The sequence below is a fragment of the Leguminivora glycinivorella genome, chromosome 9 (genome assembly GCF_023078275.1).
Source record: "Leguminivora glycinivorella isolate SPB_JAAS2020 chromosome 9, LegGlyc_1.1, whole genome shotgun sequence".
In the NCBI taxonomy this organism is placed as follows: Eukaryota; Metazoa; Arthropoda; class Insecta; order Lepidoptera; family Tortricidae; genus Leguminivora; species Leguminivora glycinivorella.
In genome coordinates, this window is record NC_062979.1 from 24428836 (window position 1) to 24454990 (window position 26155).

General features: G+C 38.6%; 2 protein-coding genes across 7 annotated transcripts in view; one reads left to right on the plus strand and one right to left on the minus strand.

The window, feature by feature from the left end:
* Window positions 1-26155, plus strand: part of LOC125229330 — a 74416-nt gene that overhangs the window by 9624 nt on the left and 38637 nt on the right. The gene's annotated exons all lie outside the window — the stretch shown is intronic.
* Window positions 40-25936, minus strand: LOC125229332 (collagen alpha-2(I) chain-like). Of its 2 annotated transcripts, XM_048134148.1 has the most exons (7): window positions 25821-25936; window positions 13639-13756; window positions 2344-2508; window positions 2122-2224; window positions 1520-1592; window positions 534-1337; window positions 40-112 (listed from the first exon to the last, which is right to left on the minus strand). In XM_048134148.1, exons 1-7 carry the CDS (start codon window positions 25828-25830, stop codon window positions 60-62), a joined length of 1326 nt encoding a protein of 441 aa, XP_047990105.1. In that variant the 5' UTR covers window positions 25831-25936; the 3' UTR covers window positions 40-59. The 2 variants fall into 2 exon arrangements, with proteins under 2 accessions (XP_047990105.1, XP_047990104.1); XM_048134147.1 differs by having other exon boundaries at window positions 46-1337; window positions 25821-25935.

Below are 26155 nucleotides of genomic sequence, written 5' to 3' on the forward strand. Positions count from 1 at the left end.
CAATACCTCAATTGGATTACGACAAAATGAAAAGCAACATAAGTAAATACATTTATTCATCATGCCCACTTCTGTATCTTTCTCTGCCGATAAACCTTCCTTTTCGGACACCCTGCAAGAATTAATTCCTTAATTTAAATCTTCAACTAAGCCTTCAACAAGCGTATGGCAAGCGTCCGTCGTCACTAGCGTTATGGCTCGTTAGCTACACTAATATTTATACAACACTCGCGCACATGGATTATTAAGTGTTATTAGTCACTTAGATTATCACAGACACTAGAAGCCGTACCCACCGTAGCCTGCGTAGCCACCGTACCCGCGGCCTCCACGGGGACCCACCACGCCAGTAGGCCCCCCGGGGCCCACGAGCAGCCGCTGTCCGGGGCCTATAATACCTGTGGGGCCACGCGGACCGATGAGAATACCCGGTCCCGTTTGCCACCGTCCCCGCCTGCCGCCCGGCCCTATAATCCCAGTAGGACCACCCGGACCTACCAAAACTTGCGCGCTTTCCGAACCTTCAGACGCACCTTTCTTGTGATTCGGCCCGATGCCGCCTGTTGGCCCTCCCGGACCGACGAGTACTTGAGGCACGCCTATGTGACCAGTGGGACCTTCAGGACCCACTAATACACCGGGATGTTGGTTAAAGCCTTGTGTGGTGAAATCTCTGTCGTCTCGATGTCCTGGACCAACAACACCCGTGGGTCCATTGGGACCGACTAAAACTCCTGGATGACGCTGATTCCCTGCTAAACTGTTCTCGTGGTCGTTAGGCCCGATGGCACCGGTCGGTCCACCTGGACCGACTAATATTCCAGGATTGCGCTGGTTGGAATTAATTCTGTTGTCGACGTAATTTGGACCTATCCCACCTGAAGGTCCATCGTGCCCAACTAAAACGCCAGGATACTTGTTATGGTGATGTTGATTATCGCCATGATTGGGGCCAACAACACCTGTAGGTCCATCAGGTCCGACTAGAACGCCAGGGCGGTTTTCATCTTGATATCTTCCACCGCGAGTAGGACCAATAACGCCGGTGGGTCCTTCCGGGCTGACCAACACTTGCTTGTTCAATCCGGGTCCTATGTGCCCAGTGGGGCTGGTTGGTCCCACATAGACTTTATTTTCTCGTCGGCGCGGTCCTATAATTCCCGTGGGTCCTCCAGGTCCAAACAGTAGGCCACGGTACTCCCCTCCTTGCTGGTACCCGTTGACAGCGGGCTTCAGGGCTCCGATGAGGTCGTCGTCGGGGGCCCCGAAGAGCCCGGGTCTGCTCTCGTGGCTTGGGAGGAGCATGGGCCGCTCATCGTCTAATTCACTAAAAATCCCTGAAAAGAGAATTATAACATATATCATATTGCTTGACACGATTTCTACTAAGCAATCTACTTTATCATCAAACATTCTCGCAAAAAGAATGCTCATGTCTTGCACCACCATCATTATCATCAAATCAAAATACAATTCAATATGAATCAGTCATAATACCTCTTATTCTAAAATGTACTACCTGAATCGCTGTTGTGTGGGTTTCTATTCGGTCTTTTGTAGCAGCAGAGGCTTTGCCCGGTAGGACACGCTCTCTGAAAGAGGACAAACGTAAAATTTCATAAATGTTGAAATAACTTAAATTTACATCTTCTTCTTCCTCAGTTCCTCATTGCTGAGGGTCACGAGTGTCACGACCATATGAGGTCGTTATTTTGTGCATTAAAGCTCTTCATTCAACACGGTCTTCTGCAGTTTTAATAGACGCCTGTGTTAATCCCTGGCAAGCCTTTTTGACGCTGTCCACCCAGCGGGTGGATGAACTGTGGTGGATGAACTGTCCACACAGATGGATGAACTGTACATAACCAGCCGGGAGTGACAATCGATTACGCTACGTGTCGATCGAAATGCAACTCGAGACATTTCGCACTTTACTAATGTATGTATGTAATCTATAACGTATCCTTTTTTTAGTTTATAAATGGGCTTACTCTTGGCCACAGACTAGCCAAAGGCAAAGACGTGGCCTACGATGGAGTGAGCTTGCCCAGAAGATGCCTGTTCACTCTTGATTTGTTTGTTTTCTAAGTATGTTTTATGATAAATTCCTTGGACAAATACCTCGGAGTTGGCGTTCGTGTGGCAGGAGGAGGTGAGCGAGCTGACGCACTTGCAGTACTGCAGCGAGTCCAGGGTGCCGTCCGAATAATGCTGCTGCTGGGGCCTGGAACCACAAACAAATATTATTGGAAATTCTTGACACAAATGAATGAGACCGACTGTGACGCTGTCTTCTGCAACGTTGGGAGAGTGACAAAGTGAGAGTTAGAGATTGTGTTTCACCTGACGAGCTTCATCAGCTCAAGGTCATGAGCCGTGAGTCGTTGTGGATGAATCTCAGTTGAGACCGCATATCGACCAGACGCAGCACCGTCCGCGGGACGGTTGTAGAACCCTTCGGTCTCCACTGGAGGCTTGATCTCGTCCGCTTGCACTTTGTTCGGTCGTCTGGAATATCAGACAATTGATGTTAGTTTAGCGATTTGCATCTTTTTTCATCTGCTCTCGTTACATGACTCGGTAGCAATGACGGCCATGACATAATTATGGTGAAGCAAATTTATTCTTTGGTCCCATTTATATATCAATTGAATTTGTTCATTCCGTAAAATAAAGTTCAACAATTACATAATTATACTAATCATTTATTGAAGTCAGTGTCTACTAATGTAATTGGCATAATAATGATGTACTCAAGCGGAACTCAACGATATGACCTTGGATATTATTTAAGGCATTACAAACCGTTAAAAAAACAATAATTATAGTAATAATCACAACGTTTCATTACATTATGTATCATAAAGCTGGATCTCCTACGACACCCAAGCTGGAATCTTTAATTAGATTAGAACTTTTCGAAAACTAAATATAATTTTCGAACACTTCTTTTGTCTAATTACGTTCTTAAACAAATGAACTAATTCCAATTATAAACACTGGCAACTAATACAGTGGGCCACGAGGTTAATTGCACCAATGTAAACCTTACAACTTTGCAACAAGTTCTACTATTAGTCAGTTGTGTACGACAATGTGACCCATGACCAGGGGCAAAATTGCGTTCACCATTTTTTGCCGATTGCGGAAGCGTGTGTAATAGTTTTTGCTCTATATTTGTAGAGTGTAGTAATGGTTACTCTAAGAGTGGAGTAACACGGTCATGGATCAGTGAAAACGAAAGGTGTAATGTTATTTGGGAATTCCCTGAACGCCAAATGTTGAAACCGTAGGAAGACTATGCAATTCTTGCGCTGTTGCTTTAATTGGTAAGGTAGTAAATAGCTGTAGCCAAGTACTGGATATACACTTCGACTCTGCACATCAGTTTAAAAATTCGGTCCGATCCTATTTGGCTAAAAATAATACTTTTAACATATGTTAGTGATACATAATGTAATAGTACCGAGTTAATGCCAGAAGTTTTATGTATATACATACATACATATAATAACGCCTGTATCCCATAAAGTGGTAGGCAGAGCACATGAACCACTCAGGTCTCACTGCAACTCTTGGCAAAGAGGGGTTGAATGAAGACGAAATTGTGACATTGCAGTGCTCTTATAGCATAGCTCTTACCTATTTATAAATACATTTATGAATTGATTTGATGCATGTGGTGTTTACCTTTAAGTAATTGTTACGCTTAGCGATCATAATCATAATGTTTGTATTTATGTCAATACTGGTGTAAACAATTGTTGGAAAACCAATAAATATAAAATAAAAAAATAGCGTTGCTCGATTGTTAATATCGATAAAATAGTTGGTACATAATTGGGGTTTTATGGAATGTCGAACAAAGCACACAAAGAGAACAGCAAAGATATTCAGTAGCTTTTTAACGGTAAACGGTAACATCGTCAATATCACTATCACTAAGATGGCTGGCAGTCTTCATTTGTGCGTTTCTCCAGAAACATCCTGCCTCGCACAGCTAAGCTTGGCATCCGTTAGCTCGTTGGGTGGACGACATCCGCAAGGTTGCGGGTCACAACTGGATGAGACTAGCTCAGGACCGGGATACATGGCGTACTAGAAGAGAGGCCTATGCTCAGCAGTGGGCGATAAAGCGCTGACATGCTGATGATGATGATGACAGCTAAGCTGTGGAATGGAGTGTCGCCAGCGGTATTTCCTGATCAATACGACCTTCAAACCTTCAAGAAAATTTTCTGGTGTTTCGGGCGGCAGTGGTAGCTTGCCATCGCACAAAAACAGACCAGTGAAGAAAAACAGTATTTTCGTTTATGTACTAAACCAATACAATGTAGGGTAAAAGCACCAGTGCCCAGCCGTGCGCCAGTAGTCAGCCTTTTTTGTACATTTCGGGCTGTAATTATCAAAGTTTTTGTCCAATTCGTGTAAAAATTTGATAAAATCATAGATTGATTAAATTGCAATTGTAAAATATCTCAAGATTTACAATTTATTTCAAGAATTAAGCACAAAATAATTTCAAAGAGGTGCAGTCTTCTGACATGAAGCATTATGTGCTTTCGCCATTTTTTTTTTAGAATGTCACATGGTAGTTTGCTAAGATGTTCGCAGCCAAATTATGATTTCTTGGTTAAAGAAGAAGAACTTTTTTCGCTTAATTAATACTTAAACTATCTGAATAAAGTAAAAAAATAATAAAAATGTATGTGAAAACCAGATTTTTAAGGGGGTTGGTTATTGGAAACTACTTTTTTACACAAAATCTAATAATCAGCCACCTGCGGCTGACCACTGGGTTTAAGGAAATACGTCACAATTCCAGAAGTCAGCCTCCCCGGCTTACTATAGGATTTAAGACTTCTTTTTGTTTTCAAATGGTACCTACGTAAGTCTATAAATCAATAACCCTTAAATATTTATGCACTTATAAATATATTTGCTTGACATACATAAAAAATCCAGTATCCAGCCCATGGTTGACCACTGGGTACTGAGGTCACGGAACACAGAACCCACTAGTCAGCCGAGGGCTGGGAACTAGGTACTTAGTAGGCTGTATATTGGTGCTCAGGGGGCTGAGTACTAGCAAAAACGCCCTTTTATTATATTTAACGAAATATTTCTAAAACAAACAATAATTTAAGGTTTATTCTTTTCAAAAATTAAACTTAATTAAATTCTTGGACTATAAAAACATGAATCATTCAAATCGGTCTATTGGAGATCAAATTAGACGGCTTTGAAAATAGAATTTTCGATTTGAGGCTGACTACTGGTGCCTTTACCCTAGGTACTTTTGAAAATGATTTTTCTAAGACATGTTTACTGATTGAACTATATAGTTGAAATTGAAATTGAAATTGAAATTTCTTTATTGCCACAGAAACGAATTAACAAATTAGCAAGTAGGTACAAAAAAAAACTTAACTAAATACTAAATTAAATCCAAGTACTAAATTTAGACTAAAGTTTAGTCTTAGTTTCTTATATAATTACTAGCTTTTACCCGCGGCTTCGCCCGCGTAATAAAAGTATTCTTATTGAAACGTTTACAAAAAATAAGATTTTCATTTGGATCCGTAGGTTTCTTTGTAGGTACATCTGTCCGCGATTACTTCGATTAAGGTAAAGCGGGACAATTCTGGACTGGGGGGCCATTGTAACTGATCTATTTGCTGTACGGTCAGCCAAGAAAGTGGTTTACCACTTTTCGACTCTATTGATCGAAAAGTGGTACTTAAACCACTTTTTTGGCTGACTGTACCTTACACATATTACTATTGTTTTAAAAGAAATTCTTGCAATGATTGTAGAATTGTTACACAGCGACCACAGCGTAGGTAGTAGGTACGAATATGTTTGTATTTTACCTATATAAATATTTATACTGGGGAAACTTCATACAACCCACATAGCCAGTATCTCGACGCTATGGTCGGTAGGGTAAAAAGTACTTCCTTGCATTATCGCTTACAATTTTTTCCATTTTCCTTATACTTATTGCAAACGTAAACATATAAAAGGCAAGCAAACAACGATCTTCTTACAGTTCATTGAATGCAATAGTTATTACGGATGCAGGATACTCGCCGATGCCTACTTACTAATCCCTTCACACTGAGCCACCTGCATTTTACACTGCCTAGATATCGATTGCCGACCGATTAGTCCGACCCCAATCCCTATTCTTATTCCCGTCCCTATCTCTATCCTTGTCCCCGTCCCCGTCCCCGTCCCGTCCCTGTCCCCGTCCTTCCCCTATCCCTATCCCTATCCCTATCCCTATCCCTATCCCTATCCCTATCCCTATCCCTATCCCTATCCCTATCCCTATCCCTATCCCTATCCCTATCCCTATCCCTATCCCTATCCCTATCCCTATCCCTATCCCTATCCCTATCCCTATCCCTATCCCTATCCCTATCCCTATCCCTATCCCTATCCCTATCCCTATCCCTATCCCTATCCCTATCCCTATCCCTATCCCTATCCCTATCCCTATCCCTATCCCTATCCCTATCCCTATCCCTATCCCTATCCCTATCCCTATCCCTATCCCTATCCCTATCCCTATCCCTATCCCTATCCCTATCCCTATCCCTATCCCTATCCCTATCCCTATCCCGTTCCTGTCCCTGTACCTGTCCCTGTACCTGTCCCTGTCCCTGTCAAATCATCATGCTAGGAGCTGAACTTTGAAAAATCCTTTCTTAGTGGTCCTCTAAGGAACTTCCGTGTCAATTTGAAATCTCTTGAACCAGAAGTAAAGATAAAAACTAAACCTATACTTATGGCTATTTTGGATATTTTAACCCCATTGCACAACAACAGGGGAGAAAATTTCTTTTCCACTTCATTAGATTTTAAAATCGTTGTATTTATCGTGTTCAGCGACCCGATAAACCATAAAAACGATACCCATATTGTGTTTTTGACTTTACCCCCTTTGCACCCCTTTAGGGGTCAAATTTAAAAAAAACCAGAAACATGTATTTAGTCATTTGTCTTTAGGAATCCTCCTATGAAGTTTCGAATAAAATAGTCAAACTAATCTTCTTCCCCATACACTTTGAACCCCCATTTCACCCTTTTAAGAGAAGAATTTTGAAAAATCCTTTCTTAGTGCTCCTCTACGCCATATAAGGAACCTATGTGCCAAATTTGAAATCTCGAGGACCAGCGGTTTCGGCTGTGTGTTGATATATTATGTCAGTTAGTCAGTTTCTTCTTTTATATATTTTTTGATATTTAAACCCCATTGCACTACAACAGGGGAGAAGGTATTTCACTTCCGCTTCGTTAGATTTTAAAAACGTTGTATTTATCGTGATCAGCGACCCAATAAACCGTAAAAACGATACCCATATTAGTTTTTTGACTCTATCACCCCCTTTTCACCCTTTTAGGGTTTAGATTTTCAAAAAAACCTGAAACACGTCTTTAGTCATATGTTTTTAGGTTCTCTCCTATGAAGTTTCGAATAAAACAGTGAAACTAACATTGTTTCCCCATACAAACTTTGAACCCCCATTTGACCCTCTTAGGAGACAAATTTTGAAAAATCCTTTCTTAGTACTCTTCTACACTATATAAGGAACCTACGTGCCAAATTTGACATCTCTAGGACCAGCTGTTTCGGCTGTGCGTTGATATGTTAGTCAGTCAGTCAATATCTTCTTCTATATATTTTTTTGATATTTAAACCCCATTGCACCGGAACAGGGGAGAAGGTATTTCACTTCCGCCTCGTTAGATTTTAAAAACGTTGTATTTATCGTGATCAGCGACCCGATAAACCATAAAAACGATACCCATATTGATTTTTTTACTTTATCACCCCCTTTTCACCCTTTTAGGGGTTAAATTTTCAAAAAACCTGAAACACGTATTCAGTCATATGTCTTAAGGAATCTTCCTGTGAAGTTTCGAATAAAATAGTCAAACTAATCTTGTTTCCCCATACAAACTTTGAACCCCCATTTGACCCCCTTAGGAGGTGAATTTTGGAAAATCCTTTCTTAGTGCTCCTCTACACCATATAAGGAACCTACGTGCCAAATTTGAAATCTCTAGGACCAGCGGTTTCGGCTGTGCGTTGATATGTCAGTCAGTCAGTCAGTCAGTCAGTCAGTCAGTCAGTCAGTCAGTCAGTCAGTCAGCTTCTTCTTTTATATATTTAGATTATTTATTTCTTTCAAATCTTAGGCTAGGCTGTTTATAATATGAATATAAAAGTAAAATACAAAACCACTTACAAAACAATATAAAACACATATAAACACATTATAAAAAACCTAACCTAGGGTGCCGCCAGCAGCGGGGCAGGGCCCAAGCTGCCGGTGGTTAGGGCCGCAGAGAGAGGAACCGTCGGACTATCCGCGCTGTGTCCAAGATCACCGCCTTCTGCATCTGGCCCTTGATCCAGCCACCTAGCGAGAGTCTCTTAAGATGTTGGTCGAGACTCTTCGCTATGAGACCGTTCGCTGAAACGACTATCGGAACAATGATCGTTGATTCAACATCCCACATGGCGGTTATCTCGTGAGCCAAGTCTAGGTACTTACTGGACTTGTCCTTCTCGGCTTTCACGAGATTCTCATCATGGGGGATGGTGATGTCAACGAGCACTGCCCGGCGTTGCAGTCGATCTATTATCACAATGTCAGGCTTATTGGCTACAATAGTCCTGTCAGTGATAATAGATCGATCCCAATAGAGCGTGGCACGACCATTTTCGAGAACTGGCGCAGGTAAGTACTTGTAGTACGGTACTTCGCGGTCCACAAGGCCGTATTGAAGAGCAAGTTGCTGGTGAATAATCCTGGCTACGAGATTATGTCTGTGCAAGTACTCGCCGTTAGCAAGATGAGAACAACCGGAAATAATATGCCTGAGTGACTCTCCGGGACGGCGGCATGCCCGACAAATGTCGACCGTACCGTCCTTCAGGATATATTTCCGGTAGTTGTTCGTCATCATAACTTCGTCCGCAATTGCACAGGCAAAACCCTCGGTTTCTCCGAAGAGGTCCCCGAATCGTAACCAGTTCACCGATGCGAGCAGATCTACAGATTATTTATTATTATTAGTTATATCTCATGAATAATGATGATAATTTAGACTAAAGTTTAGTCTTAGTTTCTTATATAATTATTATTTATTATTATTAGTTATATCTCATGAATAATGATGATAATGCTGAAACCGTACCAATAAATAAATAATAAATAAATATTGGGGACACCTTACACAGATCAACCTAATTTCGAAATATAGGAAAATTTTAAGTGTATGAAGCAACTAAAATGTTTTAGTAGACGAAAGTGAGGAAACATCACAATGTATTGAGAAGACTTTGCAAACAAAAGTATTGTTATCTCCACATGACAGGTGTAAAGTGTTTTTTGTTAGTTTCGTCAATAGCCAGACCTTATCAGTCAATTTATTGACTCAGAACCAACTATGACAAAACCATTTTCCGCTTCTATCTTCCTGTGGTTGAGTGGCTGTCATTTTACAAGTGTGAGAATGACGGCAAAATGTTGATGACTAATTCATAAACTAGACCAAAGACATAATTGTAATTCCGTATAGACAGATAAAGTCTAAGAAAAAAACGTACCTCAAAACCATACAGAAAAAGGTACGGTGAGCTAGATGGCGATACGATACACCTTTGGGGTACGCTCGGCTAGATGGCGCTAATATTAATATTTGACATTTTTACACATATCAAGCTAAGATTCCTTCCCGTGGGTTTCGTAGAAGGCGACTATGGGATATGGGTTAAATTGTGGCGTAGGCGAGAGGCTGGCAACCTGTCAATGCAATGTCACAGTTTCGTTTTCTTTCAACCCCTTATTTGCCAAGAGTGGCACTGAAGCTTTAGTAGTTTCATGTGTTCTGCCTACCCCTTTATGGGATACAGGCGTGATTGTATGTATGTATGTATGTATCAAGCTAAGAATATGGGTCAAATTGTCAAAACTGAGGTTCAAAAGTTTTAAGCTTGTGTCGAGAGATGGCAGTCTATGCACTGTGATTACACATTTTACTTTGACAGTAACTCTCTATAATACTCGATCCACTTTGACTAGACTAGAGACAAATCTAGGCAACTAAAAGCTCTCATGTGTGACTGAATGAAATCTAAGCTGATAAATTGTATATTGATGACAATTTAAGTATTTCCAGTAAGCTTATTTTAATAAAAATTACGTAGATTTAGATTTTTATGTGTTGAGCGCGAAGTTTGTTTTAAATGACAAACTATTTAACAGCAATTCCCGTTAAGTTTGTACATTTGGATCACGTCTCCGATTTGGATAAAAATTGTATGAAACGTTCCTTTTTTGGTACCGAAAATGTATAGAAATCTGGTAACAAAAAAGGAAGGTTTCATACAAACTACATAGGACATTTTGGGATACCTAGTGGATCTTGCTCAGCATCATGGACTCTATCAGCCTACCAATTTTTATCAAAATCGGAGACGTGATCCAAATGTACAAACTATTCGGGAATTGCTGTTAAGTAAATGTTTTACTCATATAGGTATACTAGTTTTTGCCCGCGGCTTCGCTCGCGGTAGAAAGAGACAAAAAGTAACCTGTCATTCTCCGTCCCTTCAACTATCTCCACTTAAGAAATCACGTCAATTCGTCGCTCCGTTTTTCCGTGAAGGACGGACAAACAAACAGACACACACACTTTCCCATTTATAATATTAGTATGGATAATGCGTTTTATGTATGATATTATTGCTTATTTGGCTGGGGGTCTGGCTTCCTGTTAACTATTGGAGCTCTTAATTACGAAATTTAGAACATCTATCCAAAAATACCGCAGGCAACATTTCATTCCAACCTCTACGATAAATATTTCTGTCATTTTGACTACGGTTTCTAATCTTATACTTTTAAACGAGCAATTCTTGTATATTTATTTATTTATTTATTTATTTATATATATATTTATTTACACTGACGATCTCGGAAACCGCTCTAACGATTTCGCAGAAATTTGTTATGTGGGGGTTTTGGGGGTGAAAAATCGGTCTAACTTATCCTTAGGTCCCGGAAAACGCGAATTTTCGAGTTTTCATGCGTTTTTCTTCGCGCGCCATCTCGTGTGCAGTAGTTGTACTGTTAAGACAGAATTCTTTCGGTCGATGTAAGTACTATTTATTGCAAACACTAGATGGCGACACAGGTCAAGGCTAAAACGAATAGAAAATACACTATTTGAGTTTTTGTGGCGAAATGCGCGCCATCTCGTGTGGAGTAGTTGTGTTGTTAAGGCTGAGAATTCTTTCGCTCGATGTAGGTACTATTCATTTTTGAACTAGATGGCGACACATGTCAAGGATACGAAACAGAACCGAGCGAAGCTCGGTTGCCCAGATATTAGCCCATTAAATAGCGTAGTCCAATAACTTGTTACTAAGTAAATGAGTTATTTTATACCAATCTTCAAAGTGAATCTACTTAACAAAGCAAGCTGACGCAAAATCCTTTACTATTGTAATGTCGGATACACCAGACACGATAATACGGATCGGACAATACACGTCGGATGTGGAAGGATTGTCTTGTTGCGCGAGAGATCTGACGTCAATTCCTTAAACGTGTAATTATGGGAGTACTAATATCTGAAAATGCATCCAGCCTTGAACTATCGCGAAACCGTTTTGTCTACCTCTGCTCCGATATCGGAAAAGCGATAGAAAAGATACTGATTTAAACTTTCACGATTATTACACATAATTATTTTTAAAATCGGGACTCCAGCGTTTCAGGGACGGCGTTGACCCGTGGTCTCGGAGAAGACTGGCTTGAAATGACATCAACACCTTCTGACAGCCGCGCGAGTTTTTCAAACTACCCGCACTCGGTTTTGATTATCAACTTGAACTGTTTGCGCACTAGGGATGTTACTCTGTCGACACACAACACTGACGATATTCGATTTAACGACTGTCGATATTATTTTCCGCTTACACTTATTAATGACAGGATTCCATGTGGATCAGATCCTAAAACCTTCGTCCCGATTGAAATTGCGATGTTTTTTGATTTCAATGGCTTCACGCACTTTTCTACTGTAGAAATGGCGTTCCGTGGTAAGGACTTTAGGGTCATGCAGTTCGATCCAGTGGTTTGGTCCTGACTCTGACAAATGTTCAGCCACGGCAGACTTGTTGACCTGACGATTTTTTACAGCCGCGATATGCTCCTTTACCCTTTCTTCTATGGTGCGCTTAGTTTTTCCAATGTTTCCAAAGTTTTATAAACGCCAGGTGATTGAAATGGTATAACGTCTTTAGGTTAAGTCCCGATTTTAAAAATAATTATGATAGAAAAGATAACAAGATGTTTGTCTTCTTTGATACTCTTACGTTAAAATACCACATAATTTCCATTCAGCCATCTCATTTTCTGCTAGTAGTTAACATGTTTATTTTAAATTCTAATTCCTGGGTTTTTGAACGAAATAAAATTTTCAAATAAATATTTTTTCAACAATCGGAAACGTCCTAACGATTTTAAGTTTTTATATTAAAAGAAATCAAACCAAATAGTTAGTGCCACCACCAAATAGTATCTTACGAAAAACCTTCGGAATGAAAACTTAAGTAACAGCTCATTATGCAATATGCATTATGAAGACGTTGCTGGGAAAACCACACTTTGCATACAATTAAATGCATGAAGATGCAATTAATAGTGAGGTCAAGGCGCATTTCGATGCAAGTTTCCGGCGGATAGCAACCTTCTTCAAATAGAAACTACCAAACATTGATAACGGGTATTGACCTCGTCTTAGGGCCAGTTGCATCAACCACAGTTAACAAACACGTCAACGTCACGCAGCAGAAGTCTATGGATTTCCCGTACAAAAAAATGGCGAACTCTAGGCAACGGACGGCTTGGTGGCGACCCTTAGATGAGCAGTTTCGTAATAGGTTTGCACAGATAGTCAGCGTATAACAATACCGTTGCAGCTTATCAAATTTAGCACAGCTGTTAAACACAGCCATACTCAGTCGACTCGCCAGGTCATTTTACTTATACTTGCTTATTGCTTCGCCATCCGAAAGTCAAATTGTTCTTACGATCCAGGGCTACTATATAGCGTGTGGTGGTCGGAAGCTTATAGTGACCCTGCGGCCATCAACCGGATCATCACTAGTGATAGTGATCGGATTTGGTGGTTTTAGACAGCCCTAAACTGGTTAGTTTAGTCCATCATCGTCCGTGGTTCCGCCGGATCGGATGACATGCGTAAAATAAAATCATTTCCCAACGTAATAACCACAAAATTAAAATTTTGAAAAAACCCCAAAATAGTGGACCGATTTTCATGAAACATGGCTGAGAACCCTCCCGACTAATTCAGCTTTCAAACAAAAAAAAAACAAAATCTAAATCGGTTCATCCGTTCGGGAGCTACGATGCCACAGACAGACACACACAAACAAACTGACAGACACGTCAAACTTATAACACCTCGTCGTTTTTGAGTCGGGGGTTAAAAAGGGCTACTGTAGTGTTTCGTATTGGTGATGACAGGGGGTGAAGGATTGTCTTCGGCAACTAAAGGGCAAGGGCCAGGCATATGTAGTTGTATACTGACCTCTCGTCGTCCACGAAGCGAACTTTGGTGTCAATGCGCACGGAAGCGGCCCGCGCGTTGTCGGGCCAGCGCCAGTTGTCGGCGCGCACGGCGGCCAGCAGCAGCAGACATGCTGCTCCTGCAACATAAACGAAACGTCTAAGGGACACTTTTTGACAATAAGGACGCAGTATATTAAAGAGTACTATCGTACAGCATGGCCATTCCCGCTCCCCGCTAAAAGTTCCCACCCGCTCTCGGTTACCTCACAGTTAACGCGCCAAAAACGCAACCTGACGACCTGTCTCACTCATAAAAGCATAGTAGGTACGTGTTCACCTACAGGAGCTTAAACTGTGTGCGTAACGCGGTTCATTCATATATTCGATCGCCATGTGCCGAGGTATGATAAGGATAAGGCACTGGTCCCATCGCGAGCTAGTAAGCTATGAGCTATTGGCTATAAAAACGAACAAAAGATAAACACTCCTGTGCAAATAAAAGAGACACGGCGATTTTGATAGCTCACCGCTGGGCGAGTAACTATCAATATCGCCGTGTCTCTTTTATTTGCACGGGAGCGACTATCTTTTGTTCGTTTTTATAGCCGATAGCTCATAGCTTACTAGCTCGCGGTGGGACCAGTGCCTAAGGATCTAAATTACTTTAAATGGTCCCCAGCTTGTCGTATATCCTCAATATCTTCGTGAAGATAAGGTAGAGGTGATCTCCGTTAGCTCGGCGTCGGCGAAAAATGGCGCGAAACCGCTCTAGACCAACTACAAGTAACGTACTCTTGTTTTGGAGGTCAGCAAGACTGGTTTTGGACCATCGCGTCAGCAAAGTACTTGGCTGACGCCATAATCCAAAATGAGTTTTGATCTCCAATACAAGAACACGTCACTTTGCTATTTAATGAGTAAATTATGTTTACTGAAGAACTAATGCCCTGTCATCAAGATCAAATTGGTACAGGGCTGAAGGCTGATATTATAATGGATCAGTCATGCCTCAGTGACCATCGTTCCTTCAGTAGTAATTATGAAGCCTTCATGACACGGACTTGTGTGAGTCACTGAAGACTGACGCACTACTACACTTATAGAACTACTTGGGTATAATTGTGTAATCCATTGTTTACAATCACATGTGCGTTATTGAATGGGGAGAAAAGGCGAACGTTACTGAACTCATTGATGCCTTTTTATTTCTGTTTCAACCGCTTTAGTGATGTTCTTTAATAAGATCTCTTAATCCTTCATAATCCAGCGCCAGCCGGCTTCCGCGCACGCACGCAGTAACGAAAAAATTGAAAAGGCATTGTTTTGCTCTATAACCATTTCAACGCATTGTTATAACGATACTGCGCGCGTGCGCGGTAAGCCGGCAGGGGATGGCTTTGGGCAGCTGCGCTGGCAGTGCAAAATACAAAAAACAGTGTTAATTTCACGAAAGTTATTCTAGAAAACTATCCAAAACTAAGTACATGGTCGTAGAAAAAGTATTGTATGCAACGGTGTTTAACGGAGTCAGAAATACTCGTAGCATCTTTATTAACAATTTTCGGCTTCGCCTCAAATTGTTACTCACGCCCTTCGTCCTTTTTGACCTGACTTGAACGACAGTTGCATAAAATTTATATGTGTATCTATATCTGGATGCTGATACGCAATAATGTGTTATCTCACATGCATTTTGCAATAAGATGTCAACTCAAAAAATTGACGATTAAAGTTGACATTTTATTGCAAAATTCATGTGGAATAATAACACATTATTGCGTATCAGCATCATTCTATTCTAATTGTCTCAAATAAGGACTTGTAATCTAGAATCCTTAATGGCAAATTAATAGGTATTATTCAAAATGAATGACAGACTATAATCATCTTCGGCGCAAGTTCCACTATGTTTAAGCCTAGACTACGATAACACAGGGCATTTATAAACATTCCCAATTTTATGCGCACGCGCTGACTCACCCATTGTCGACTATCTAGCTTCAGGTCAAGCCTGAGATGGGTGTTTTGGAAACATTGGCTTAAGTAGTAACATTCGTCTGACACCTGTAGGAATTAAGTGCTTAGGAATCTGTCATTCTAATATAGAGTGACTTAAATATAAATTGAGTAGCTAAGTTGATAATTAAGTTAAAAGTCTTTTAAATACTTCTATATTTTGCCTAATTTCAGAGTTATTACTAGGTAGGTATTTACGTGGATTTGTAATTTTAAAAATAAATACCAACTACCTAGATTAATTAATGTGAGTGTATTTATTGTTGCGTGATTAAGTATTATTAAACCGTTTTACTTATAGTATTTGTAATGACACTAGTGTTATTGATTTATTAAACGGTGATTAATTGATTATTGAACCGATTAAGGATCAGTTGCATCAACCTCATTTGACAGACACATCAACGTCACGCAGCAGAAGACTATGGAACTTCCCATACAATAAAATTTAACGAACGTTTTAACGGTGACAGACGGTTTGATGCAACCGGCCTTATGGCTAACCCAAATGGCACCCAACCATTTTCTAACCATCCAATGAGCTTGACTATGCTTAAATGCAAAAGTTACCAACCTGCTGTCCTACCAAGTAAACAATTAGTTTTTTTTTATACCACATGCTGGCAAACAAGCATACCCTGCCTGCTAGTAAGCAGCCACCGTAGCCTATGGACTTTTCCAACTCCAGAGGTGGTACTTGCGCGATGTCGTCAGTCCTTTTTTTTTTAACTCCGTTCTGTAGACACTCGAAAAATCTTTAAATTAAGTATTTTGTTTGTACATGTGAAATAATTGCTACATCAGTAGGCCTAGCATATGACTGCCGCGAGATAAATGTCAAAATGACACGTCCTTGTCTAATTGTATTAATGACATAAGGACGGGTAGTCTATCTCGCGGCGACATACTGAGTGAGATATTTATTTTGCAAAACATTTATCTGAGAAAAAGCTTTATGGCTGACAGCGCAGACCTTATAAGTAACCCACAATATGTATGTTGTGTGACCGTGGCCTCAAAAGCCTTGCCAAACCTTCATTATCCCCAAACATAGGCTAATCAAATTATGAATTGAATGACATCAACTAATGTTAGGACACAAATTCCCAAATTAGATTCGTCGTATAATTTTAACTAGCGTTGTTAATATTAACCTACCCATGTAACTTAACTTCTATGTCATACTCTTGTGATAGTCATTTGTTTATGTTACATTGCTGGGTGCAGTACGTTGGAATCGGTGGCGATCTGTAGTAAAGCGCCAATGTATGTCGCCCGTATGGGATAGTCGTGAATGTGCGCGTGTAGTGGTAGCGTGAGCGGGCTTTGCGCAAGCGCGCGCCCAAGGATTGTCTTGCAACTGAACCTTTTGTGGACTGGCTTGACGGCTTAAAGGTTGGGATTACCAATCTTTTGGTGTAGTGTACATAAATATGCTGACCTAACCGCAAAATTAACTAAAGGTTTGTAGTTAGTCGGAATTCTTAGAAAACTTTAAGTTGTTGCAATCTTCCGTAAAATTCGACCGATAAAATATGATTTTTCTCAAAAATGAACATCAAAGTTGACTTTGCCGCGTAAAATTAAGAACGCGAAATGCGTAGATTTTGGTCAGTCAACAATAAAAAGTTAATAAAACATCAAGTCGGAACTTCTCGGATTACGGTTCGTTACAACCAAATTTTATAAATAAATAAATAATAAATAATTTTTATTTTATTTTATTTATTTAGAACACATACAGTCATTCATACATATAACAAGGGTGCACTGGGTGCATATAAATACACGCATGCAAACTTACTCTAAAAAAGACCCGATGAGATATATATAATATATAAATAATTATATACATAGAAAAACATCCATGACTCAGGAATAAATATCTGTGCTCATCACACAAATAAATGCCCTTACCGGGATTTGAACCCGGGACCGCGGCTTAGCAGGCAGGGTCACTACCGACTACGCCAGACCTGTCGTCGCCGAGGGGCCAGGGCCTGGAGGGTAGAGATGGGTAGTGAGTAAATACTCAAGAGTAAATATCGAGTAAATACTCAATATTTACTCAAAATACCCGTATTTACTCGTTTTTACTCAAATTGGAGGGTATAAACTATTTAGCGTGCTGAAATGGAAATACAAATTAGAAATATTGGTGTATTTTGTTATCGGCTACTAAGTTAAGTAATCAAATTTATATGAATTTTATTTTAAAGACGTGCTCTCCATACATGTAACTATTTTTCACAAAAATAAAATTCAGAAATTACCAGTGTGTTATACATCATCTGATAGGTCTTTAAAAATTAATTAAATGTTACTAAAAAAGTTTTTTAATAATATGAACAGTTTTGGAATAAAACGATAATTAAGGCCGAAATAATGTTTATACCTTTATAACTTTCGAATTCGTTGTTAGAAAAATATCCAGAAACCGTCAAATTATTGTCCATATAATACAAAACACAAAACTTGTACTTGATTGTTGATTACCTCTTTTTCGACAAACTAAGACTCCCATAAGCTTCTAATAATATAAATATCATTTAAACATGTCCACACAGTTAAAATAAACACGACTAATTACTTAAATCTCATTTTTAAAATTATTTTTAGGTAACAGTTTCTACTCACCCAAATGAGTAAATACGAGTATTTACTCGGTGCTTTGAGTAAATTACGGGTAAATACTCAGTATTTACTCACCCCTACCCATCTCTACTGGAGGGTGGTTTTAAGTTTTTTTTTTTTAATTTTTTAAGGAAGTATAGTTTAAGATTTTTTCTTCTTAATAGTGTAATATTTAGTTTATACCCTATTTAATTTTAATGATTAAATGACGTTTTATTGGTTATATCTGTATAGACGGTCAAGCAAATTATGGCACTAAAAACCAGCCAAGAGCGTGTCGGGCCACGCTCAGTGTAGTGTTCCGTAGTTTTCCGTATTTTTCTCAAAACCTACTGAACCTATCAAGTTCAAAACAATTTTCCTAGAAAGTCTTTATAAAGTTCTACTTTTGTGATTTTTTTCATATTTTTTAAACATATGGTTCAAAAGTTAGAGGAGGATTATTTCCGAAAATATTAATATTATCAAACACAATCTTAGTAAACCCATATTGATTTTTAAATACCTATCCAACAATATATCACACGTTGGGGTTGGAATGAAAAAAAATATCAGCCCCCACTTTACATGTAGGGGGGGTACCCTAATAAAACATTTTTTTCCATTTTTTATTTTTGCACTTTGTTGGCGTAATTGATATACATATTGGTACCAAATTTCAGCTTTATAGTGCTAACGGTAACTGAGATTATCCGCGGACGGACGTACGGACGTACGGACAGACAGACATGGCGAAACTATAAGGGTTCCTAGTTGACTACGGAACCCTAAAAAGGCGGCAAAATGTAGGGCTACCGGCCGATTGTCTTCACCTTCAACCTTGGCGGAATAAAATAAATAAAATAAATTAATAAATATTGGGGACACCTTACCTAAGCAAAGCTTGTACTATGGGTGCTAAGCGACGATATACATACTTAAAAAGATAAATACATACTTATATTATATACATAGAATCATCGACAACATCAATGGACCCATAATAGAGTAACACTTAAAAATTTATAGAAAATATAAAGGCGAATTTCACCACCCCCTTTCTTCCCGTGGGTGTCGTAGAAGGCGACTGTGGGATATGGGTTAAATTGTGGCGTAGGCGAGAGGCTGGCAACCTGTCACTGCAATGTCACAGTTTTTTTTTTTTCTCAACCCCTTATTTGCCAGGAGTGGCACTGAAGCTTTAGTAGTTTCATGTGCTCTGCCTACCCCTTCATGGGATACAGGCGTGATTGTATGTATGTATGTATAAAGGCGAAAGTTTCACGACCCAGAGAAAAGCATTTTATTTTGTAAACGACTGTATCTCGCTCTAATTATAATTAGGCATAAGATTCATAATTTCTTCATAATCACTACAAGTAATCAATACAGGTAATCAATCATTTAGTATAATCGGAACGGAAGGATGTCAATTCAAAATTTCGATTCTGAGTTGTGGTACACAGTGTGAATTCTGAATATTACCGCAAAATTTAAAAATATCAAGGTTTTACTGAACATTTTTTTTATTAAAGGAAAAAATGGAAAAATTTACGCTTCCGGCGGGACTTGAACCCGCACCATTTTTGCAATCCGTGCAATGCTCTTACCAATTCAATTTTTTCCTTTAATAAAAAAATGTTTAGAATCGTTAGCAGACGTTTCTGCTTAATAAAAATTAATTAAGGTTTTACTGGTTCTAGTGCTATAAGAATTGTAATTAGGTAGATAAGTTTTACTTAAGAGGGCATTCAACGAAAACGTCGTAATAATGTAAAATTGATAGTTTTAGTCGGCAAAATGCTACACTTTCCGTCATCTAAAAGATTTATTAAGTTCAGGATTCGATTAGGACATCTTCTTAACTTACATGTTGTGAGACTGGATTTTTAAAAACTAACTCACTTAATTAATTATGATTTTTTTTCTGGTGCATGTTTAGGAAAACCCGCGAAAAGTGCTGACTTAGTCCGTCTAATTTGTAAAATTTGGATAGTTTTGAATGCTTCAAGTGGTAAATTTGTATTATGTATATCCTGTACTACAATCTTCTGAGACTACTTCTTTGTTATAAGGCTTTAGAATAGAGTAAATGAGGATATGATGAATCCAATTTGTTTCAGAAATCACCTCAGAATAAGTGTCAATTTCTTCGAAAACTTACGTGTTTTTGAAGTAGTTTTAATATAAAAATAATCTGCAACGCTTACTCAAACAGATTTTATGCAAAAGTTTTCTATTATTTGCTATTTAATATTTTTGACGATTTTTTAAAAATGCCTCCTTATTACCGGTTACGCGCGCTTGCGATGTCAGTACCGCGGCAGAGCTTGTAGAGGCAGGACGTATGTTAGTCCGCTCCGCACGCGGCTCAACGATCGCGAAGTTATTTTGTCATTGTGTGCGGCACCCGCCGTGTCCAAAAGCGCACTTGTGTGCGTGTTTGGCTGTACTGTTGCATGTATACTGCGACCGAAAACTTTGATCCTTGGGTTGACGACTTTGGTAACTAACTAATTAACTTGACTAATATTTTTAGTAAGTATTATTTATTATTGAATATCATTTTAGGTTACTGACTCGTCTCAACAAAATCTTTGACAATAGATGGTACTCAGGATCTGATGATGAAGTCAGATGGTAGTCATGAGTTCTCATCAACCAGGTCTTGAAACCATTTCGTGTTTGGGCTCGTTTGATTCACCTCAACAAGATCTTTGACAAGAGGTGATGGTACCCAGGATCTGATGATGAAGCCGGAAGGTAGTCATGAGTTCTCATCAACCAGGTCTTGAAACCATTTCGTGTTTGGGCTCGTTTGATTTGCCTCAACAAGATCTTTGACAAGAGGTGATGGTGCCCAGGATCTGATGATGAAGCCGGAAGGTAGTCATGAGTTCTCATCAACCAGGTCTTGAAACCATTTCGTGTTTGGGCTCGTTTGGTTCGTCTCAACAAGATCTTTGACAAGAGATGGTACCCAGGATCTGATGATGAAGCTGGAAGGTAGTCAAGAGAATTCATCAACCAGGTCTTGAAACCACTCCGTGTTTGGGCTCGTTTGGTTCGTCTCAACAAGATCTTTGACAAGAGATGGTACCCAGGATCTGATGGTGAAGCCGGAAGGTAGTCAAGAGTATTCAACAACCAGGTCTTGAAATTCTTCTGTGTTTGGGTTCGTTTGATTCGTCTCAACAAGATCTTTGACAAGAGATGGTAATCACTCTTTTATACTCTGGCGCATCCACTGTCTCAGTGTGTCAACAGTCAACTAAAGCAGGTAGGCGTAGCGTAGAGTTGTATTTCCTTACAAAAAACTAATACATAGATGTGGACCTTCCTGTGCTCCATGCAATTAAAACAACATAATATTTAAAAACCGGCCGAGAGCGTGTCGGGTCACGCTCAGTGCCTACACTGAGCGTGACCCGACACGCTCTCGGCCGGTTTTTAAAGCCGCGTTGGTAAATAGCCGCTCGGCTCTTCCGTAGTTTTCCATATTTTTCAAAAACTACAGAACCTATCAAGTTCAAAACAGTTTTCCTAGAAAGTTTATAAAGTTCTACTTTTGTGATTTTTAAATATTTTTTAAATATATGGTTAAAAAGTTAGAAGGGGGGGGGGACACACTTTTTTTTCCTTTAGGAGCGATTATTCCCGAAAATATTAATATTATCAAAAAACGATTTCAGTAATTCATTTTTAAATACCTATCCAACAATAAATCATACGTTAGGGTTGAAATGAAAAAAAAATCACTCCCTACTTTACGTGTAGGGGGGGTACCCTAATAAAACATTTTTTCCACTTTTTATTTTTGCACTTTGTCGGCGTGACTGATATACATATTGGTACCAAATTTCAGCTCTCTAGTTCTAACAGTCACTGAGATTATCCGCGGACGGACGGACGGACGGAGGGACAGACAGACAGACATGGCGAAACTATAAGGGTTCCTAGTTGACTATGAAACCCTAAAAACACATTTTAAATATTACAAAAAACTACTTAAAATTAAAGAAAACCGATCTTAGTTCCATTATATATATGTACCTAGAAAACATCATCATCTTCCTTGCGTTATCCCGGCATTTGCCACGGCTCATGGGAGCCTGCGGTCCACTTTGACAACTAATCCCAAGATTTGGCGTAGGCACTAGTTTTTACGAAAGCGACTGCCATCTGACCTTTCAATCCAAAGGGTAAACTAGACCTTATTGGAATAAGTCCGGTTTCCTCACGATGCTTTCCTTCACCGAAAAGAACCTAGAAAACATATCATATACAAAATGAAATAAAACTAAGAAAACGGATTATATTCATTATACGCGATATAATCTGATTCCATAAATATATTTCATGAGTAACTATCGCGGTGACAGAAGACAATATTATATACACAATTTATTATATTATAAAAGTTTTTTAATTTATTTCTTCCAAGGCTACACACGTTTTAATAAAAAAAACTGTGATAAGTTTAATAATTAAACTAAAAGGTCAAGTATTTATGCACTAAATCATGTATGCAAATATGTAATATATAATTATGGTGGTGTTTTTACGCAAGTATCAATAATGGTTAGTCCGCAACGCTATTGACGGCGTGGCGGTACCGACCATGAATGCTATCCCTTTCGCTCTAGCCGCACGTAAGGTTGGTTCGAAGAGGATCGCACGCTATGTCTGTACCGCAGGCTACAATTGTTATGCTTCTGGTTATAGTGTGCGTCTGCACACAGGCGCACGCCAGCGCCGCCGACGTCGAAATGCGAGCAAGCAGATTTTTTGAAAGCGCTCTTAAAATTTAAATAAAAAAAATATCCATATAAAATAATTCGGCCCGCAATGTAATGCAAACACACTCATTTGTCAGTTGTCATTGCCTGTCATCACACCCATGTTTACAGTACATTGCCGCTGAAAAAAATTCAAAAAATAATTATGTGGTGAAAATTAAGAGTACCTAACTCAAAAATTCCTCTTAATTAATGATAACAATAATGAATTCTATGCCTGTAGGCCTAACACATGATTGCAGTGAGAGTTCGCCACGAGATAGACCACACGTCTTCTTCTTCTAACTGTACCTATTAATGACTTAGAGAGCGGATTTCATGTAGCGATTTAAATATTAATATGGATAAATATTAATATGGAAATTTTGGAGCATGAAAGAAATTCTAAAAAGCAAACTCCCTCTTACGCTGAAGAAAAAAGTTATAGACTCGTACCTACTTCCAACAATGACGTACGGCAGCCAAACCTGGAAATATACACAGAAGGCAAGGCATAAGATCACGTCATGCCAAAGGGCTATAGAACGCAACATTATGGAAATAAAGCTCAAGGAAAAGATAAGACACAAAGACATAAGGGCGAAAACCAAAATAATTGATGTGTTAGAATATAGTTTAAAATCAAAATGGAAGTGGGCGGGTCATGTAGCCAGGATGCACGCAGATAGGTGGACAAAAATCGCTACCATGTGGAAGGGCCCTAGTGGCAAGAGGAGAGACGGTAGACCCAACGCAAGATGGTCGGACGACCTCTGCAAAATAGCCACAGATTGGCCAACTGTGGCAAAAACCAGAGACAGATGGCTGGAGCTGGAGGAGGCCTTTACCCGAAAGGGGTCCAAACCAAATTAATTTTTTTTAAGTATTTTAATTTATTTTTTATATTTTTAAGGTCTTTGGTTTCGGAATAAACAGGCTTTTTATTTTATTTTATTTATGGATATGATTAGTGCATTTTTTAAATTACATGTCATGTGGATTATAATAAGGTCTTACAATCTATCGCATCTACATCGCACACCGCTAACTTCGCTGACTAATTAGATTAAATTAATGTTATTTTTTGTAAATGTAATTTTTCTTTTCTTTAAATGTAGTTATTTTTGTAAGTAAAGTATTTCATTCTAAATAAAGGAGTTTGTATACAGGAAGCGAATTATTTTCATTTTTCTATTCTTTGAGTCGTAATATAGAAGTTTTTACAAGAACTTATATAGGTAAATAAATTATTAAAAATTAACAAACATTTTTTTATTCATTTATTTTATTATCATTACTATTTTTGTTTAATATTTACAAAAGCATCCAAAAAGGGTTTTACTTTTATAGATTTTTTGTGTGTAGAAAAAATAATTAATTATTATTCATATCTTACTAATATTTAAATCGCTACATGAAATCCGCTCTCTATTAATGACATAAGGACGGATAGTCTATCTCGCGGCAACGTACTCTCGCGGCAATCATGTGCTAACCCTGCTGGTTTAATTTATCCTTTAACGCAACAATGCTGCAAAATTGCAGGAAAAGTTCCGATGTCCGATCATAACACTTTCATCCGAAACTCTAAACATTTTGGCAAAGTTTTTAAACATAAAGAATTGAAAGACACGTCCGGTATATGGTAAGCTACGCAACGCAACTGGTACACTGAGAAAAAATACAACCAGTTTTCATGTTCGTTCAACAAGTTTTTTGGTTAAAATAGCGCCTACGTGCTCTTTGGTTCTAACAACAAGCTACTTGTCATTTGAATCGGCAATATATTTGAATCAACAAGTCGATTTTATAAAAACAACCTGACACATATTGTTTTAAACATACGTTTGGCTGATTCAAACGGATAAACCGCAACAAGTCGAACTTGTTAAATTCACAATGCAAATTTCTCTCAGTGTAACCGCATATGTGAGCGTACACGGGAAAACGTCCCACTTTGTCGATTGCTATAAAACAGCTTTGTCAGTTTATTCATATAAAGATACAAGTAAATCTCGCCTTAATGGTAACCGACAAAGTGGGACGTTTTACTAAACACACTCACATATAATGTTATGTTACAAGGAATTAGACTTAGTTTAATTTTGAAGTAATTTAATTATTGTCTAGGATAAACTGTCGTTTAGTTTTTGGAAACAAAAATTCCTATGTATATAAAAAATATTTACAAAAATGTTTTAAGGTATATTGAGAGAAAGATAATTATGTTAAAATTTGTTATTGAATTTCATTTCCTTGTGAAAATAAAATAAATCAATAAAAATAATTATTATTCGAACAGAATAAATAAATATATGGTTTACCGCCAAAATTACATATCACTTCAATAAAAAAAAACAGGTTAAAAAAATATAAAAAGTATATCACTTTCAAGCATTTACCAAAAGCAATAAATTAGATTAATTTGCCACCTGAAACCTAACCTATATCCCATAAATTATGAAAATATACAGTGTGTATTTTTGATATTACCGCAAAATTTAATCAGACAAATTTTAGTGCTAAATTTGGTCCTAACTACCAAAGCATAACTAATTTTAAAAAATTGTGCACCTATTTGACATCCTAAGTAGAAGACGCGGCACTAATTGAAAGTTCTTAAGTCAAGTCAGCTAGTTCGACGTAGTGAACAAAAATAAAGTAGCAATACATTGCGTGCTGAATTACTTTGTATGAAAATTTAAGAAGTAATATTTTTTATTTCATTAACGCTTTGAAATTGACCCATTAAATATGCGGTAATATTAAAAATACGTACTGTATTTATACTAACCGAATAACATATTTCAGGCACTACACTGACATGAAATCTAAGCTGCACTAGTCGCGTGCGCACGCGGCGCAATCTTATGTAACTGTGCGCGCGCACTTCAGCAACAACGATGTTAACAACTAGATGTTGGGGTGACGTCTCAAAACACGGTCAGAGGGCAATGGGATTATAAGGTTTAGGATATAGGGTGATTACAAATTATTGGAATGTATAATGGGCTAGATTCCTATACTTAAAATAATAGTTATTTGTTATACAAGGGGGCTTGTATTTTAACGCCGAGTGTGGAATTGAAAAACGAGCAAGTGAAAGGAGTCTATAGTTGAACCACGAGC

Coding starts and splice junctions, on each gene's coding strand:
- LOC125229332 (XM_048134147.1), bottom strand. Junction 2,225..2,343: donor GAGCTGATGAAGCTCGTCAG/GTGAAACACAAT, acceptor TTGTGGTTCCAG/GCCCCAGCAGCAGCATTATT. Junction 1,593..2,121: donor ACACGAACGCCAACTCCGAG/GTATTTGTCCAA, acceptor GTCCTCTTTCAG/AGAGCGTGTCCTACCGGGCA.